This window comes from Haliotis rufescens, unplaced genomic scaffold (assembly GCF_023055435.1).
Source record: "Haliotis rufescens isolate VD_foot unplaced genomic scaffold, xgHalRufe1.0.p SCAF_26, whole genome shotgun sequence".
NCBI classification, from domain to species: domain Eukaryota; kingdom Metazoa; phylum Mollusca; class Gastropoda; order Lepetellida; family Haliotidae; genus Haliotis; species Haliotis rufescens.
The window spans coordinates 5,033,193-5,054,398 of NW_025963957.1; the positions used below are offsets into that span (position 1 = coordinate 5,033,193).

Consider the following 21,206-nt stretch of genomic DNA (forward strand, 5'->3'; position numbering starts at 1 on the left):
GAGTGGGAAGAGACTGGCCCTGAGTAGCAAACAGAAAGCCTTCTGAGTAAGGATAAGAATTTATGGATGAACAACTTCTTTATTACAATAAATCCATAAATTCATCCATAAATTCTTATCCTTACGTAGTACTCCAACTTCTAAATGCCTATCAAAGAAAGCCTTCTGCTTCACTTTTCATGCCAGCCTACTTCATCCAAGCGACAGACTCTGCGGGGTTGCAGACCTTCTCAACACCCTGCACATAAACTCGATGCAGTGGTCGTTCATATAGCCTCTCCTTAAAAAACTGAGTCTGGGCCGATTTGAAATGGCACTTCGCTTGGTTGACACTCATTTCTGTATCATCATCATCATCATCATCCTCATCCATCCATCCATCCATCCATCCATCCATCCATCCATCCATCCATCCATCCATCCATCCATCCATCCAAATAGACGTTTGAAGTTGTCTTGACCGGGGACATTGACTCATTTGTACAGTGAAAGCTCGTTATAGACGAACGCCCGCCTGTTCATTAAATACGGGCCAATGTTAAATCCGAACGAACCAATATGAACGGTGTCGTCTTGATTAACGGGGTTTTACAGTACTATGCATTCCAGGACCATCCGGTACAGATATTACACCTGATGGTTCAGTCCTGTGCCAGGCTTGTCTCCATAACATTACTGCATTATAGTTGAAAACTTAAAAAACATGATTAATAGATTTAGTGTTTTGACTACGATCGGTCAAAACGGACATGTTACGAAACACAGGTGAGTGGCCTCGTCTACTCGCCACAGTACAGTACGTGACAGTAAGTGTGGCTGGGAAATGAGTACGACAATATAAGCACTCGGTAGGGACACTGTGTGTGTTGAGTGTGTCAACACACTATCTACAAAGGCGCGGGTCGGTTTGTTTACTTATTAACATCAGAACGCAGCAAATGGCTCCGGTTTAGTTACAGACAACTCTCACTTACGTTGTGTCGGAGTCCCAGGCAGCACGTCTCGCGAGTTGCCGCTGAATTAGCTTCGTAACCCTTTTCACTCCCCGCTACACACCCTATATACCAGACCCTCTAAGACCACTACTTCCATGCTACCACTTCAACACTGCTGCTACCACCTCGTTACACACCTGATATACCAGACCCTCTAAGACCACTACTTCCTTGCTACCACTTCAACACTGCTGCTACCACCTCGTTACACACCTGATATACCAGACCCTCTAAGACCACTGCTTCCATGCTACCACTTCAACACTGCTGCTACCACCTCGTTAAACACCTGATATACCAGGCCCTCTAAGACCACTGATTCCATGCTACCACTTCAACACTGCTGCTACCACCTCGTTAAACACCTGATATACCAGGCCCTCTAAGACCACTGCTTCCATGCTACCACTTCAACACTGCTGCTACCACCTCGTTAAACACCTGATATACCAGGCCCTCTAAGACCACTGCTTCCATGCTACCACTTCAACACTGCTGCTACCACCTCGTTACACACCTGATATACCAGACCCTCTAAGACCACTGCTTCCATGCTACCACTTCAACACTGCTGCTACCACCTCGTTAAACACCTGATATACCAGGCCCTCTAAGACCACTGCTTCCATGCTACCACTTCAACACTGCTGCTACCACCTCGTTAAACACCTGATATACCAGGCCCTCTAAGACCACTGCTTCCATGCTACCACTTCAACACTGCTGCTACCACCTCGTTACACACCTGATATACCAGACCCTCTAAGACCACTACTTCCTTGCTACCACTTCAACACTGCTGCTACCACCTCGTTAAACACCTGATATACCAGGCCCTCTAAGACCACTACTTCCATGCTACCACTTCAACACTGCTGCTACCACCTCGTTACACACCTGATATACCAGACCCCTCTAAGACCACTACTTCCATGCTACCACTTCAACACTGCTGCTACCACCGCGTTACACACCTGATATACCAGACCCTCTAAGACCACTGCTTCCATGCTACCACTTCAACACTGCTGCTACCACCTCGTTAAACACCTGATATACCAGACCCTCTAAGACCACTGCTTCCTTGCTACCACTTCAACACTGCTGCTACCACCTCGTTACACACCTGATATACCAGACCCTCTAAGACCACTACTTCCATGCTACCACTTCAACACTGCTGCTACCACCGCGTTAAACACCTGATATACCAGACCCTCTAAGACCACTACTTCCATGCTACCACTTCAACACTGCTGCTACCACCTCGTTACACACCTGATATACCAGACCCTCTAAGACCACTGCTTCCATGCTACCACTTCAACACTGCTGCTACCACCTCGTTACACACCTGATATACCAGACCCCTCTAAGACCACTGCTTCCTTGCTACCACTTCAACACTGCTGCTACCACCTCGTTAAACACCTGATATACCAGACCCCTCTAAGACCACTGCTTCCTTGCTACCACTTCCACACTGCTGCTACCACCTCGTTAAACACCTGATATACCAGACCCCTCTAAGACCACTGCTTCCTTGCTACCACTTCAACACTGCTGCTACCACCTCGTTACACACCTGATATACCAGGCCCTCTAAGACCACTACTTCCTTGCTACCACTTCAACACTGCTGCTACCACCGCGTTAAACACCTGATATACCAGACCCTCTAAGACAACTACTTCCATGCTACAACTTCAACACTGCTGCTACCACCGCGTTAAACACCTGATATACCAGACCCTCTAAGACCACTACTTCCTTGCTACCACTTCAACACTGCTGCTACCACCTCGTTACACACCTGATATACCAGGCCCTCTAAGACCACTACTTCCTTGCTACCACTTCAACACTGCTGCTACCACCTCGTTACACACCTGATATACCAGGCCCTCTAAGACCACTACTTCCTTGCTACCACTTCAACACTGCTGCTACCACCGCGTTAAACACCTGATATACCAGGCCCTCTAAGACCACTGCTTCCTTGCTACCACTTCAACACTGCTGTTACCACCTCGTTACACACCTGATATACCAGACCCTCTAAGACCACTACTTCCTTGCTACCACTTCAACACTGCTGCTACCACCTCGTTACACACCTGATATACCAGGCCCTCTAAGACCACTACTTCCTTGCTACCACTTCAACACTGCTGCTACCACCTCGTTACACACCTGATATACCAGGCCCTCTAAGACCACTACTTCCTTGCTACCACTTCAACACTGCTGCTACCACCTCGTTAAACACCTGATATACCAGGCCCTCTAAGACCACTGCTTCCTTGCTACCACTTCAACACTGCTGTTACCACCTCGTTACACACCTGATATACCAGACCCTCTAAGACCACTACTTCCTTGCTACCACTTCAACACTGCTGCTACCACCGCGTTAAACACCTGATATACCAGACCCTCTAAGACCACTACTTCCTTGCTACCACTTCAACACTGCTGCTACCACCTCGTTACACACCTGATATACCAGGCCCTCTAAGACCACTACTTCCTTGCTACCACTTCAACACTGCTGCTACCACCTCGTTACACACCTGATATACCAGACCCTCTAAGACCACTACTTCCTTGCTACCACTTCAACACTGCTGCTACCACCTCGTTAAACACCTGATATACCAGACCCCTCTAAGACCACTGCTTGCTTGCTACCACTTTGACACTGCTGCTACCACCTCGTTAAACACCTGATATACCAGACCCTCTAAGACCACTGCTTGCTTGCTACCACTTCAACACTGCTGCTACCACCTCGTTACACACCTGATATACCAGACCCCTCTAAGACCACTGCTTGCTTGCTACCACTTCAACACTGCTGCTACCACCTCGTTACACACCTGATATACCAGACCCTCTAAGACCACTACTTCCATGCTACCACTTCCACACTGCTGCTACCACCTCGTTAAACACCTGATATACCAGACCCTCTAAGACCACTACTTCCTTGCTACCACTTCAACACTGCTGCTACCACCGCGTTAAACACCTGATATACCAGGCCCCTCTAAGACCACTGCTTCCTTGCTACCACTTCAACACTGCTGCTACCACCTCGTTAAACACCTGATATACCAGGCCCTCTAAGACCACTACTTCCATGCTACCACTTCAACACTGCTGCTACCACCTCGTTACACACCTGATATACCAGACCCTCTAAGACCACTGCTTCCACACTACCACTTCAACACTGCTGCTACCACCTCGTTACACACCTGATATACCAGGCCCTCTAAGACCACTGATTCCATGCTACCACTTCAACACTGCTGCTACCACCTCATTACACACCTGATATACCAGACCCCTCTAAGACCACTGCTTCCTTGCTACCACTTCAACACTGCTGCTACCACCTCGTTACACACCTGATATACCAGACCCCTCTAAGACCACTGCTTCCTTGCTACCACTTCAACACTGCTACTACCACCTCTTTACATAAACATAAAACATAAACGCTAGATAATAACCAGTCTCGATTAGCCGCTAACACAGATTCTATTTGGCATAAAAGGCAAAATAACAGTGAAAATTATATCAATGGATCTCTGAAAATCAGTGATGACACCAGGTGTTCCCGAAAATGGTAATCATGTCCCGTCCTATGGGTAGCGCCCGCCACACACAATTTGCACAATAGGTGAGTGATTGTGTGTTGCCTTACCTGCACAACAGTACTCTCGACCCGAGAGTAAACCCGACAAGGGGAGACAACTCCAATCTTCACTTCGAGAACTTGTGTTGAAGTCTTGGAAGAGACAAACCTAAATCTCTTTAAAATCAGATCTGGTAATGTTTTTGTTCCTTTTACAAATGCTTAATCCAGAACTTTGTCAACATTTTTCAAGCGTAGTCAGAAATGGAAGTGGCCATTTAGAAACCATTGCCGTAAAGCTCTCTCGAGAGCTGATTTCTGATTGGGTAATGTCGATTTCTTGTTTGTTATTAATTTGGTTGGTCAACGTGTGGTCGTTCTGACCCATAATGGGATGTCCCCAGATCTTTGTTTAGCGGTAGTCAGAACTAAGATCTGATTGTAATGAGATTGAGAGAAAACGACATGTCGATTGTGTGGCATATATCCGTCAAAATTCCTCAGGTATGAGACATGAACACCCGAGTCGCTGCTTTCGACCCGTAATATCCCTAGTACATACGCAGTGGACAGGGTCTCGTAAAGTTACCGAGTGAAAATAAACATCTGATGCATCAAGGGGCCACGGGTGGCCAAGTCGCTGTGCAGAGTTGCATCCCTTTGGCACACCAGAAACCTATGATTGTGGGTTCGAATCCCGGTTCGCCCCGATATATCTAAGTTTGTCAGCACCATACCCGTGCTCGTGGGGTTCACCGAAGTGGTAAACGTCTGAGACCTGCATCACTTTGGGCTTTCCTCCCACTTTAAGCTGACGCGCCTTGATAGAACTGGAATACTATTAAAAGCGGTGTTAAACCCAACTCAATCACTCACTCTGATGCATCAAAACGATCTCCATGTTACAGGTGACCTTGACCTTGACGTGTTCGTGGAGTACGTGAAGCAGCAGACTCCGATAGTCCAGGGGGAGGAGGAACGCATGATGTTCGTCAACTCCTACCCCCCTTGTCCCCCTACCGCAGCTGGGATGTCTCTCCACACGGTCACCACAGCCCTCGGTTTACCATTGAGTTTATGCCTGTTTATGATGTCACGCGTGTGATGATGTGGTTACGGTTGTGTACATTTTTACTGATTGTTTTTCATTTGTTACAATGTACAAGAATAAGAATAAATGGAAAATACTCTGATTGTATTGTTTTCTTTCAATGGCCAAACAACATCTTTAAAGCACTTTGTGTTTCCATATACTTGTTTACATCCCATAGTACGGGTTGGTTGGCTCAGTCATGCTGTGCTGAGTTGCGTCCCTTAGGTGTGCCAGCAACCAATGATCATGGTTTCGAACTCCAGATTCGCCCTGATTTATCACGAGAAAGGCCCAGACAGGGAATGATGAGTGAGAGATAAGAGAGGCACGCCCTACTCCGCTTATATACAGCCTAACTGGCTACTGGAAATTTCCACACAGTGCAATCACAACATATAGAATATTCAACATGTTTCTATAACGCTCTATCTCAATCCGCGGTATTCCAGAAGTTTAAACATAACACTAGCATCTAAAGATTGTAACTCCCTCAAAACTGCTTACACCAAACAGTACTTCATTCCTGACTACTAATCACTGTCCAAACACAATGCAGTGAGCTTCTACCGAATCTCAACAGAAACAATGTAATACAGTTACAATCATCGTTTAACAATAAATACAGTCTGCCATATAACACACACACACACACACACACACACACACACACACAGATGTATATATGAATATTTTGGACCGCGATCAGTGGGTTCAAATGTCTACAAACTTTTTCTATGCGAAGGTCTTGACCCACTGTGTCCAATCAAGTCATGCCTCTACGAGCACCAGAACCAAGTGACAATCATTGTCCAATAGTTGATTTAATCTATGAATAGCGAACTGAGGTCAAAGCGGTGCACCGCTTTACCGGAGTCACGGTAGTATACATGAAGTCTGCACCGCTTTATCGGAGTCACCGTTGTCCAGATAGTTCAGACTGACGCAATGTTATGGACGGATTTGACCAGACCTGGAACGTTCAAAACGGTGCCACAGATGACACATGATGCAATCTGGGCTACGTTTCTGCGACTTGACCAAAGGCTGTCGGTCTTCAACTCCGGTCTTGGGACCAAGTTTCGGCAGCTGCGACCATGAACGTGGCGCGAAAATGACATTCACTTTGACCGTAGCGGAATATTAAAGAAAAACATGGCCGAATGAGGAACTGACAGTAGTGTTTGACTGCAGTAATATACACGATTAATTTGATGGTTAGATATGTTCTTTTTTCAGCTGTCTGTCTCAACAATAAATTCTATTTTATGAAAGATTCCTCCCCGGAAGTGGCACAATATCGAGTATCCTTGATACCATTGTTTGGGGCTGTCAACAGGATCGTGATTGCGGTTATGTGTTTTCATGACCGCATCGCGAAAACGCTAAACCACGTTTCTGGTCATGACCATTCTTTCTGATCAAGCCCACGAAAACGGCTCCCTGTTTGCTCGAATAAACATATATTCACCCTGATCACGAGACACTTTTTGCATAGAAGTACATTTACCTGTGAGTGAATATACCTTTGTTTGACCTCTTCCGGCCATGCACATTTACAAAAGGAGTATCTATTCACATATGAAAATGCGTTCACGTGACAAAACTGCTGACCTTAAGTAAATTTACTTGTATTATATCAATACTCACACGAGTAAAGGTCTACATGTGAATAGGTCTTTATAGACACCTCATTATTAGGTGACATTTTATACCCAGCTGCCGGGGAGTGGGGAAGCCTAGTTGTTAAAGCGTTCACTCGTCACGCTGAAGGCTTAGGTTCGCTTTCCCACATGGGTACAATGTGTGAAGCCCATTTCTGGAGTCCCCCACCGTGGGATAGATAACACAAATATACAATATTCATTCGAAAATAACCAGACATGATAGTCATAAATATTGTGAGGTGCACACAACTCCCAAAATGTTTAACAGGGTTTGTAATTTGTGTTTTTAATTATTTTTTAATTTGGCAATCTGGCGTCAATCTTCAGTCCAATCACGGTTATATAGGTCCGTGGTCCAATTAACCACCAATACACTTTAACTCTTCGAAGAAAACGGGTTTTTTTTTATCAGGTTTATACAAAATCACATTACTCATATTCACGTTTCAACGCTTCCCAGGGTCCTGAGCTTACTTGTCTCACATTCGCATACATATATCTTGTACATGTTCATGTGCCTTTCACGTCTTTTGCGCGCCTCCGTCCGACAGATGCCGATGATAACCGGATAAGGACGAGTTGTTCTGAATGTTCAAGCTCCTCGCAGCGATAGCCGGTCGGCGGAGCTCTCTATTCTGAGAGTGTAACGAAGGTGTCACGCGCTGGGAAGGAGCTTGGAGCTTGATATGATAGGGGACGTAACTCTGAATCTATTTCCCGTCAAGTAGGGAGCGCCAAAACAAATCAGCGGCACATGTGATATATTTTGTTTATAAACTATGGAGGACGGCCGCAGTACTGCATACAGCATCCCCTGTCACGATGTGGTTCAGTGTGTGGAATTCTCACCCTTCGAGTGGAGCTCGCAGTTACTAGCCGTCGCCACTTCAACTCGAATTTCAATCTTCACTTGTCGATTTCAGGTTATCACATTATTGCTTATTTATATCTCTGAGTATCCTAAGTTCGTGACCGTAAACATAAACCGCGAACTAGACAAATATTTTACTATGTCTATGTTTAGGGCAGATATGAAGTCGAAGAGATATATCCCAATTTACTGAGATGATATTGTTATTACCACAGGACCATATGGAACTAATAATAATAACAAGAGAACTCGCAGACGACCGAGAAAGTATACATCAAATAAAATCAATGCTTTGTGTTGAGTGAATCCCGTCGGATATTGTCGAGTACCCTATTTTCAAACAGCCCTATTTGATTGTGATCTTTGCGTTATAACGAGAGGTGTTATGTCATCAAAGCTGCCGACATGAGAATACACACGTTCAGCCTGTGAAGGGTTCATGTGAAGTACTGTGCACCTGTCAGAACATTCCGTCATTAATAATTGTGGCGTCTGAGTCACGACGAAAAGAAATGACAAGTATTCATATTTTGTGAATAAGTTTCAAACGTTTCAATTACTTTTTGAGTTTTAATGTGACGCTTGTGTATGTGTCAGGGTAGTGTTTGTCATCCTGGACATCTCCAGGCTTAGCACTTCGGTAAACTAACACTAACCCCTGGAGCCACACCTTTGGTTCTGTTGATCTCATATTTTCAGCCATTGATTACTTTTGCTATGTTTTTTCAGTCAATTGATCACTGTTGAGCCATGGAGATGTAGAGGATGAGAGTATATGTGATGGTTGTGTATATGGCGACAACAGGTGGAGTATGGGTCATGTGATGGTTGTGTAAATGGCGACAAGAAGTGGAGTATGGGTCATGTGACGGTTGTGTGTATGGTGACAACAGGTGGAGTAAGGGTCATGTAATGGTTGTGTGTGTATATGGCGACAACAGGTGGAGTATGGGTCATGTGACGGTTGTGTATGTTTGATGCAGGAGGAGGATGCGACCGTGGATGGAGTTCAGTACTCTCAGATCCATGACTTCCAATCATCTACCAACACCACAGCGCTCGCCTGGAGCCCTTCCACTTCCCTCAGTATCCTGCCCAAGAACATCAGGTAACACATCAACAGGTCGGGGAGAACCACCGGCTGTCCGTCGACTTTAGCTGCAGCCCTCTAAGTAGCGACCATTTTGGTTTGCCAAAAGCGACTTAAACCTATGATTAGCAACCTAAATTTGTCTACTGCTCACCAGGGTGGTCGGGTAGTCTACTGGTTAAAGCGTTCACTCGTCCTGCTGAAAACTCGGGTTCGAATCCTGACATGGGTACAATATGTGAAGCCCATTTCTGGTGTCCCCAGCCTTGATATTGCTTGAATATTGCTAAAAGCAGCGTAAAACCATACTCACTCGCTACTGCTCGCCACTACCTAAAAGTAAACATAACTGGCTACAATATCTGTTTAGGACATTTGTTGTCTCCTAAAAGCTGAAGTTTGGCTCTTAAAATCCTCAAAAAAAAAAAAGAATTTTGAGGGCTATAGCTGACATAAGTCAATGACTAAGTCAGATTAGTGATATAAGAACTTTTCAAAGTGGTGTTAAATCCAACTCTTTGACTCACTCACATATTCTCTTGTATGGGGTCCAAGCAGACCTCATGTACAGCTTCCAAGTTAGAAACAGGAGATGGATGTTTCAAAATTACCCATGCTCGTGGGTTTCACCAAAGTGGTAAAAGTCTGAGACCTGCATCACTTTCGGCTTTCCTCCCACATTAAGCCCACACTCTGTGATATGTGATTTGGAATACTGTTCAAAGCGGCGTTAGACTAAACTTACTCATGCACTCACACACTCTTAGTTTTGTGCCTCAGTATGTATTTCACCATGTTCGCCCTGGGTAATTCCTTTATTTGCAGTTTTGTGTGTGCCGGGGAAGACTACAAGTTGAATCTTTTCCACTCTGATGGCAAAGATAACACCACAGAGCAGGTGAGAAACATTCAGTGCTCCCTACCTTCGTCGTGTTTATTGTGAAATAAGGGAGGGGTGGGGACACCGGTAGACAGGGGAGTCCACAATTGCAGCAGGTTTGGAAACACTCAGTGCTCCTTACCTTCGTCGTGTTTATTGTGAAATAAGGGAGGGATGTGGACACCAGTAGACAGGGGAGTCCACAATTGCAGCAGGTTTGGAAACACTCAGTGCTCCTTACCTTTGTCGTGTTTATTGTGAAATAAGGGAGGGGTGTGGACACCGGTAGACAGGGGAGTCCACAATTGCAGCAGGTTTGGAAACACTCAGTGCTCCTTACCTTCGTCATGTTTATTGTGAAATAAGGGAGGGGTGTGGACACCAGTAGACAGGGGAGTTCACAATTGCAGCAGGTTTGGAAACACTCAGTGCTCCTTACCTTCGTCATGTTTATTGTGAAATAAGGGAGGGGTGTGGACACCAGTAGACAGGGGAGTTCACAATTGCAGCAGGTGGGAAACACTCAGCGCTCCTTACCTTCGTCATGTTTATTGTGAAATAAGGGAGGGGTGTGGACACCAGTAGACAGGGGAGTTCACAATTGCAGCAGGTGGGAAACACTCAGCGCTCCTTACCTTCGTCATGTTTATTGTGAAATAAGGGAGGGGTGTGGACACCAGTAGACAGGGGAGTTCACAATTGCAGCAGGTGGGAAACACTCAGCGCTCCTTACCTTCGTCATGTTTATTGTGAAATAAGGGAGGGGTGTGGACACCAGTAGACAGGGGAGTTCACAATTGCAGCAGGTGGGAAACACTCAGTGCTCCTTACCTTCGTCATGTTTATTGTGAAATAAGGGAGGGGTGTGGACACCAGTAGACAGGGGAGTTCACAATTGCAGCAGGTGGGAAACACTCAGCGCTCTTTACCGTTATTGTGAAATAAGGAAGGAGTGTATAAACTGGTAAGCAGGGCATTGGTTGGCATCAATGGTTGCAGAGTGTGCCACCCTTGCCAAACTAAGGTGGAATAATGTAGTTGTATTTTGGCTGGACTAATGAGTCTATGTATCATGATGCATAATCCAATTAAAATTGCTAACGAAATTGACATCCGGTTCATAAACAACATGGCGACTGTCGTGCAGATTTCTGTCAATTTCAGGATTTGCAGAGCATCTGTACTATAATGGCATCAACAGATACTTTCCAAATCTAATCATGTTCAAATTGGTCAGTAGGAGGGACATAGAAGGGACATAACTCGTAATAGCCACTGTTAGCGCTACAGTCGAGCCACAAAATTCCAGCCTAGTTCGGCAAGGTTGGAAACTAGACTTTTATAGTCAGCTACCTCCCATGCCTTGGGAAGATGGTGGACCAGTTGAATACAAGTGAACCTGCACAAGTCAAATCTGCTTGTTTGCTGGCATTCTCTCTGTATCATGGTACATATATATCATGACCCCACTAGTATCTTAATTCGTGTTATTACCTCAGGAGAAATAATCCATCCTTCTTGGTAGTTGTTATGTTATTGTCTTATTCTTCTAGAGACTAGGGTTTTTTTAGTGTGATTTTATTTTCAAACTGTTGCCAAGATGTCTTTCAATTTACAGACATATTGTGGTCATAATGACTTTGTCAATGCTGTGACCTTTGACCCTGGGGATGGGTCAAAGTTTGCCAGTACCAGTGATGACCTGACATGCCGAATATGGTCAACAGAGGGTCAACAGTTGCTGGTGTTCCAGCTGACGTCGCCGGGCATGAGTGTGTGCTGGCACTCCGAGGAGCCGCTCAAGGTAAGACAAGGCATCAAGTCAAATCAGAGGCAAAATGATTTTTTTCAGTGTTTCTTAAGAAAGAGTGTGGCTATGTCACCTAATACATACCAGATGCACTTATCTCAGAGCTACAGTTAAGCTGTGTATTTGCGTAAAATACCCCCCAAAAATATTCAAAACCCAATTACTTTCAATTAACTTTTGTACAGAAACACATGCATTAAATAAAAAACTCAAATGTATAAAAACAGCATGCGTAAATACCCAGTGAAGCTATTTCAGCATGCGTTCAAAGGAGCTAATTTCCGAAACACAATTATGAGCTAATTTACTTTCCGAGTCAAGCCTATATCATGTATATATTTAGAACAGTTATATACATCTAAAACTTTATTTCATTATTTAATTTTTTTTAAAATCTTAAAATGTTCACTAATTTGGGGAAAAACCCAATTGAGTGATGAATAGATGAATGAAATATTGGTTACCCAATGAAAAATGTAGTAACCCAAATAAAATAGAAACCCTAGAGTAAAAACTCAATTGTATAAAAAGTTATCTGGAGCTCTGCATATCTACTGTCGTGCCAGATTCCTAATTTACCTATGGCATATTGGGTGGGGGAACATGATAAATACATCACACCTTTTTATACCTGACTTGTTTTATTCTGTGCAACGGCATTTCAGAGCTATTTCTTGACCCTTCATCATTCATCAAGTGAATCCTACACAAGCATATAGTTATATATGTACACATGATCATTGATGATGATATTTTTACACAAGGTAGGAGAAACAAACAAAATAACAATATAATGTATGCAATATTAGAGCTATATGACGGTGGTCTGTAAATAATCGGGTCTGGATTTTGCGTGATATTGTGCTGACTGAAGTTAATTCATAACTTGTGTGGGAGCCTCAACAGTAATGGCTCAGATTGTTCAATATGTAAAAATAAATCGGCAATAGTGATCATCTGTACAAAAGTGCTTCGCTTATGGTTATTTTTATTTTAAATTTATATAGTAAAGTTGTAACTAAAATAAAATGATACTTGAATATATTATTCCTGCGAAAACAATAGTTTCAAACAATTCTTCCGATCATTGCTTCAAAATTCTTTGGAGTTATGTTATCAGGTCATTCTAACAGAATCACTGGTAGATTATGAGAAAAAGTGTGTATAGCTGATTGTTGCTTCCGGCAAATTTTACAAGAAAATACAACCGGTAATCTTAATCTTTGTATATTAAACAATGCCTAGCAGAAAAGGAAATACAATTTAAACGGTAAATCATAATGTCTAGAGATGTGTTTTATCTTAAATTTCAAATTTGTATTGTCCAAGTTTGTAATCACCTGCTTGTTTACCTGTATTCGCTGAAGGAAGACGATGGGATATTTTTCTGTGCATAATACTCAAACATTTTTTCCAAAATACTTAAGCACCTAGAGGGGGGGGGTGCATTATACTTGGGTGTACACTAGGGCTGGGACGGGTAACTCAGGTATTGTGTCAGGGGGTTCGTAAGAAGGACCCGGGTACCCAAGGGACTACCCGGGCCCGTGGTTAGTCATGTGATATATTGTTTAATGACCAAAACTCACTATAGCTCAGTGGTTACTCTACAAGTCGCTAATGTTCGCATTTCTCTCTGACAATGCACTCATTCCTTTTGACTTCAATATGTTTGAGTAAAGATAAAGCTTCAGTCAACTTCAGGGGATCAGGGTGGCCCAGTCGTCTAAGGCACTGCGATTCGCTGTGCAGAGTTGCGTCCCTTGGGCACGCCAGAAACCTATGATTGTGGGTTCGAATCCCGGTTCGCCCCGATTATGTTTCTAGGTTTGTCAGCACCATACCTGTGCTCGTGGGTTTCACCGAAGTGGTAAACGTCTGGGACCTTCATCACTTTGGGCTTTCCTCCCACATTAAGCTGACACGCCGCGATATAACTGGAATACTGTTAAAAGCGGTGTTAATCCTAACTCACTCACTCAGTCAACTTCAGTGAACGTATGATCTGATCGTTTGATACATGTATCTAAATACTTTTTGCCAGGGCTGTGGTAAAACAATTCCCAATCAGACATTCATTTTGTTCCCACATTTTGAGACAACAGCGGGTACCCGGGTAGGGTTGGGTAATATGGGGTCGGGTACCTGGGTAGTAAATTTGGACTCGTCCCAACCCAAGTGTGCACCCTACTGAAGCAAATATGGTATTTTTGTTGAATTTGATTAGAAATGAATCGATACAACTAAAATATGTACACAATAGGACAAGCGTTTGTTCAATACTTTCTCGGCTGCACATGCCTTCACTCGTCAATACATACGGATGCGTAGATTTTTCGATCCCTTGTGTGTAAACTCAGAGATGCCTAAGTGTAGTCATAGCGATTGAGTCTTCCAGGTTTTTCTGCGTCCACATCAAGTTCTGAATATTTCAGATTTTAGTTGGACAGAAGAATGGAGTGATTCGGATTTTCAGTCTAACGAACCAGCAACCAATCATGAGTCTAAGTTGTGGTCAGGTGCCCTCGCTGGCTGCCGATTGGTCAAGACACAGCAGTCTTCAGGTGGGGGCCATTGCAGGGACAGACTGGCTCATCTTTGATACATCAGTCTCCAGGTGAGTTGTCTCTACCTGCAGTTTGTTGCCATGGTTACAGTCAGATATACCATGAAACAAAATGCTAAGTGATTACATAATATGATTAGAAAGAGCCTAACTTGAACAGCCAAGTAAGATAATCACACACGACACACACATCACACATGACATCACACACGTCACACACGACACTGGTTGATAGGAACAACCTCTGTAAGTCTGTCCTATTAGAACATCTTGGAGTCTCTATGTGTGGTGTATTGGGTTAACTAGGGGTACATGTGGTGTATTGGGTTATCTAGGGGTACATGTGGTGTATTGGGTTAACTAGTTGTATATGTGGAGTATTGGGTTAACTAGGGGTATATTAGGGGTATTGGGTTAACTAGGGGTATATTAGGGGTATTGGGTTAACTAGGGGTATATTAGGAGTATTGGGTTAACTAGGGGTATATTAGGGGTATTGGGTTAACTAGGGGTATATTAGGAGTATTGGGTTAACTAGGGGTATATTAGGGGTATTGGGTTAACTAGGGGTATATTAGGGGTATTGGGTTAACTAGGGGTATATTAGGAGTATTGGGTTAACTAGGGGTATATTAGGAGTATTGGGTTAACTAGGGGTATATTAGGAGTATTGGGTTAACTAGGGGTATATTAGGAGTATTGGGTTAACTAAGGGGTATATTAGGAGTATTGGGTTAACTAGGGTATATTAGGAGTATTGGGTTAACTAGGGGTATTGGGTTAACTAAGGGGTATATTAGGAGTATTGGGTTAACTAAGGGGTATATTAGGAGTATTGGGTTAACTAGGGGTATTGGGTTAACAAGGGGTATATGTGGAGTATTGGGTTAACTTGTTGTAGACCGCCTCCGTGGTCTAGTGGAAGAGTGTTCCCCCGGAGAGCGGAAGGTCCGGGGTTCGATTCCCGGCCGCGTTATACCAAAAGACGTTAAAAGATGGTACTTGTTACCCTGTCAGGCGCTCAGCATTAAGGGGCTAAAACAAGGACTGGTCGGCTCGGAGTCAGTATACTGTGTCTGAGTGGGGTATTCTTGTTAAACTGCGGCATGGTATCTCAGTGAGCTAGCACTATAAATCGGCATTAGTCCGGACTAGTACAAGCACCCTCACACATACATACATGTGCATGCACGTCGCTATATAAGTGCAATAATCTTGGACGCGACGTTAAACCCCATTTCACCTCACCTCACCTAACTAGTTGTATATGTGGGGTATTGGGTTAACTAGTTGTATATGTGGTGTATTGGGTTAACTTGTTGTATATGTGGGGTATTGGGTTAACTAGTTGTATATGTTGGGTTTTGTGTTAACTAGGGTTATATGTTGGGTATTTGGTCAACTAGGGGTATATGTGGAGTATTGGGTTAACTAGGGGTATGTGTTTGGTATTTGGTTAACTAGGGGTATATGTTGAGTATTGGGTTAACTAGGGGTATGTGTTTGGTATTTGGTTAACCAGGGGTAAATGTGGTGTATTGTGTTAACTAGGGGTATATGTGGAGTATTTGGTGAAATGGGGGTATATGTGGAGTATTGGGTTAACTAGGGGTATATGTTGGGTATTAGGTCAACTAGGGTATATGTGGAGTATTGGGTTAACTAGGGGTATGTGTTTGGTATTTGGTTAACTAGGGGTAAATGTGGTGTATTGTGTTAACTAGGGGTATATGTGGAGTATTGGGTGAAATGGGGGTATATGTGGAGTATTGGGTTAACTAGGGGTATATGTTGGGTATTAGGTCAACTAGGGTATATGTGGAGTATTGGGTTAACTAGGGGTATGTGTTTGGTATTAGGTTAACTAGGGTTTTATGTGGGGTATTGGGTTAACTGAGGGTATATGTGGGGTATTTCGTTATGTAGGGGTAGATGTGAGGTATTGGGTTAACTAGGGGTATATGTTGGGTATTGGGTCAACTAGGGGTATATGTGGAGTATTGGGTTAACTAGGGGTAGATGTGGAGTATTGGGTTTAATAGGGGTATATGTGGAGTATTGGGTTAACTAGGGGTATATGTGGGGTATTGGGTTAACTAGGGGTATATGTGGAGTATTGGGTTAACTGAGGGTATATTTGGGTATTGGGTTAACTAGGGGTTCATGTGGAGTATTGATTTAACTAGGGGTATATGTGGAGTATTGGGTTAAATGGGGGTATATGTGGGGTATTGGGTTAACTAGGGATATATGTTGGATTTTGTCTTGAGTTAACTCAATCTCATTAAAATCAGATCTTAGTTCTCGCTGCCGCCAAACAAAGATCTGAGGACATCCCGTTACAGGTCACGTCAGAACGACCTTTCGCGAACTTTGACCAACCACTGAAATGACTAACAAGAAGTCAACATCAGCCAATTAGAAAGCATCTTTCTTGAGGTTTACGGCACTCGTTTCAACTTGGCGACTTCCATTTCAGACTACGCTTGAAAGATATGATGACACAGTTCTCAATTAAAATTTTGAAAACTGAACAAACGAACATTCCGGAATGTCTAATATATGGTTGAGATTGTATGGCAGTGCTTCCCACGTACTGTGGATAGCCTTCTCCGTACAAATGTTTATCCCATGGAAGTGAGAGATAGACGATAATTTTGATGGAATCAGTCGTACGGGCCGTAACTGTCGTTCAGAATACCTCGTAAACAGTTTCGAGTTTGCATTATTAAAAAAGATGATCTGGTAAGCGACGCTTTGAATGGTCGGATGAAAGGTCGTTCTGACGTGACCTGTAATGGGATGTCCTCAGATCTTTGTTTAGCGATAGCGAGAACTAAGATCTGATTTTAATGAGATTGGAGTTAACTGGAGGTATTTTTGGGTTGTAGGGTCTTGGGTTAACCAGGGGTGTATGTTGGGTGTAGGGTCTTGGGTTAACTGGGGGTATATGTGGGGTGTAGGGTCTTGGGTTAACTAGGGGTATATGTGGGGTGTAGGGTCTTGGGTTAACTGGGGGTATATGTGGGGTGTAGGGTCTTGGGTTAACTAGGGGTATATGTGGAGTGTAGGGCATGGGTTAACTAGGGGTATATGTGGGGTGTAGGGTCTTGGGTTAACTAGGGGTGTATGTGGGGTGTAGGGTCTTGGGTTAACTAGGGGTGTATGTGGGGTGTAGGGTCTTGGGTTAACTAGGGGTATATGTGGGGTGTAGGGTCTTGGGTTAACTAGGGGTATATGTGGGGTGTAGAGTCTTGGGTTAACTGGGGGTATATGTGGGGTGTAGGGTCTTGGGTTAACTAGGGGTATATGTGGGGTGTAGGGTCTTGGGTTAACTAGGGGTGTATGTGGGGTGTAGGGTCTTGGGTTAAGTAGGGGTATATGTGGAGTGTAGGGGCATGGGTTAACTAGGGGTGTATGTGGAGTGCAGGGGCATGGGTTGACTAGGGGTGTATGTGGAGTGTAGGGGCATGGGTTAACTAGGGGTGTATGTGGAGTGTAGGGGCATGGGTTAACTAGGGGTGTATGTGGGGTGTAGGGTCTTGGGTTAACTAGGGGTGTATGTGGGGTGTAGGGTCTTGGGTTAACTAGGGGTATATGTGGGGTGTAGAGTCTTGGGTTAACTAGGGGTATATGTGGGGTGTAGGGTCTTAGGTTAACTGGGGGTATATGTGGGGTGTGTGGTCTTGGGTTAACTAGGGGTGTATGTGGGGTGTAGGGTTAACTAGGGGTATATGTTGGGTGTAGGGTGTTGTACAAGTGGTTCCAGTTCTGTTGCAGTCAACCCATTGAGAAGCGCCAGGCTCACATAGAGGGAACAAAGTACTTCAAGTTTGCTCGATGTCACCAGAGTCTCCTAGCAACCATTGGTCGTCCTGGGCGACAAGTCAAAGTCTTCAACACTCGACATCAACAGGTTTGTCAAGCTAATGTAAAACAAACCAGAAATACTCTTATTCCCTGGCAATAGTATCTTCTATTGAGTGCAAGACTACAATAGCCACATCCGACTTTCCTAAAGATCCAGTGACACTGAATCAGGAACTGGTTATTAGATGCTCCTAGCTGACTGGTACTTAAGCCATCTCAGTAAGGGTATTATTTGTTTAATGCCACAGTCTGTAAATAACAAAGTCTATTGAAGCATCGGTCTGCACAACTGAGATACGATGACATGCATCAGCCAAGACAGCACGTCGGACCACCCAATCCTCGTATTGTTGAGGGGCAGTTGGGTAGCCTAGTGGGTAAAGCGTTAGCTTGTCACCCCAATGACCCGTGTTTGATTTCCGACATGGGTACAATAGTTGAAGCCCATTTCTGGTGTCCCTTGCCGTGATATTGCTGGAATATTGCTAAAAGCGGCGTAAAACTATACTCTCACTCACTCTTATTGTTGAGTTTTCTGTGATGCAGATGACATGGGGATGCCACAAATTGTGCATCTAATTTGGGGGAATACTGTTTTACCAATTCCTATTTTGTTGAATGTTTATGATAATGTTTTTATATTTGTGATATGTTGAATGTTTATTCAATATCTCATGTAGTGATGTTTCTGTTTGCAGCTCCATGTGAACGCCAGCCTGCAGGTGGCATACGGCCTGACCTGGCACCACACCCTGCCTATCATCGCCGTCGGGGGGGACAAGAAGGTGCATCTGTGGGTAGTGGAGTCTGCATGAGGCCGTGACACACCATACACACAGACAGTACGATCACCAGGGTGACAGGGGGATGCAGCTTTATCAGGCGGATGCAAGTTACATCCATACCCATACTGATCGGGGAATCTCTCTTGTGGCATCCTGTGACAGAAGCAGGGGTTGACACGAGTGACTGATCCACGGCTCATTTCAGAATGGTGTTGACATGATTCGATTTGGAAGAAAACATGTTGTCATTCCAGATTGTCACCCGTCTCTGGACAACATGCTGAAGGTCATGTCGGACTCTGACAGGGACTCTGTTGAGCCTCGACTCTCTGTGGACAGGCTTAGGACATCTTCCCGAGACATGGAAGTTAACTGACTTGAAGTCAAGTTTCCACCCTTGCTGAACAAGGCTGGAACTTCTGGGCTCGATCAATGAGTAGTGTCCCTTCTATGTTCCCCATACTGACCAAAGATTGCTTTATGCACCCAGTCAAGAAGATCTTATCAATAATAAATATCCTTATTGTATTGAAACAGGTTTTACCTTGTGAAGTGCATCACCTGAGCACCTCGATTAAAAACAAGAAAAGATCTGACGCCCAACTGACAGTATACATGCTCTGCTAATTCTGCAATTGAATTAATTCAGCATAGCAGTTGCCTGGAGTCAATATCACAACTTGATTTTGATTGGACTATGCATAGACTCGCTCGTCCAGACAAATTATTCCAGCCTAGTTTGGAAAGGGTAGAAACTTGACTTTTAAACTCCCTTGCCTTGGGAAGATGGGCTTGGGAGGATTTTATGTATTGTGCCCCATTCTCATAACAGGCAACTGAGTAATCCTGAATATTGTATAAGAAGCTCCTCCCTCTGATGTCACCTACGTTGTATATAGCTGGAATAAAGTTGGATTCTTATGACAAGGGTTGTTTTGTAAATATGTGGAAGTGAGGTAGTTTCCACTTTTAGAAAAGTAAACATAGCAAGTGTTCAGTCTTTACTCTGTATCTTTAGGACAGAAAGGTGTAATTCTGGGGAAAGCATGTTTATCGTACAAACCAAGACAGTTTCATAGATCAGGCCTACCAAAAGAATACTACCGGTAATATGTGCTCAAAAACACAGAAATGTGTATGCTATTTGTCTATTTTGCAAACTAAGTAGGTTTTAGTGTGCAAAGTCTACTTATATTTCAGCTGGTCAATATTTTGTGCAAAATAGCTTACACCCCTCTGTTTTTGAACACAAAGTGTTTTTTTTTAAGTAGGCCTGATATGTGATAAAACACAATTAACACTGTTTGCTTGAATTGTGATCTGTTTTGGACACGCTGATAATACTTTTACTGGTGCTTGAGGCATTCACAGTCAAGTACTCTAAAAACATCAAGTTCTATTTAATGACTGTAGAAAATGTATGTATTTTACTATACAGCTACATTTCAATGTATGGTGGATTTTAATATAATTTATATGTTTTAAGGAGTGTCTCAAAGGCCTTGATCAGATTGAAGATCATGCAGATTTGCAAAGCATGTGCTCTGCCAACTCGTTGTCAGCAGATATTTTCCATGTTTTTAATCAAGGTGCTCAAGTGATTTGATGTATTTCCAATGTAAGACCCTTTTTATCACAATAAGATCTTGATTATTGATCAGATAGTCCTGACCGGGCACCGCCATTTTGTTGGAATCTGATTGGTCCATAGGAGAGGCTTAGAAGGGACATAACTGGTAATAGCCACTTGTGTCGATACGATTGAGCCCAGTAATTCCAGCCTAGTTTTGCAAGGGTGAAAACTGGACTTTTATAGTCAGTTAACAGGTTGACTATTCTCAAATTGTACTCTTATTCTAATATCCATAACCAACATGTGAATAAAGAACAAACACGCTTCTTAGCGATATATAAAGTGTATCGAGCAAAGTGTACAGGC

The 21,206-nt window shown here is 43.7% G+C and overlaps 2 protein-coding genes across 2 annotated transcripts in view; both read left to right on the forward strand.

The window, feature by feature from the left end:
• LOC124147356 (5'-nucleotidase-like) overlaps positions 1–5,828 on the forward strand; it is a 53,047-nt gene extending 47,219 nt beyond the window's left edge. Inside the window, exon 9 of the mRNA XM_046518048.2 lies at positions 5,547–5,828. Coding sequence (XP_046374004.2) covers positions 5,547–5,743 — 197 coding nt within the window. The 3' untranslated portion in view covers positions 5,744–5,828. The remainder of the gene's footprint in view (positions 1–5,546) is intronic.
• A 2,255-nt stretch (positions 5,829–8,083) lies between these two features.
• Positions 8,084–20,188, forward strand: LOC124147358 (nucleoporin Nup37-like). The gene is made up of 7 exons (XM_046518050.2): positions 8,084–8,318; positions 9,250–9,374; positions 10,182–10,254; positions 11,855–12,040; positions 14,482–14,663; positions 18,393–18,528; positions 19,181–20,188. The coding sequence occupies exons 1-7, from the start codon at positions 8,175–8,177 to the stop codon at positions 19,295–19,297; spliced, it is 963 nt and encodes a 320-aa protein (XP_046374006.2). The 5' UTR covers positions 8,084–8,174; the 3' UTR covers positions 19,298–20,188.
• The last annotated feature ends 1,018 nt before the right edge of the window (positions 20,189–21,206 follow it).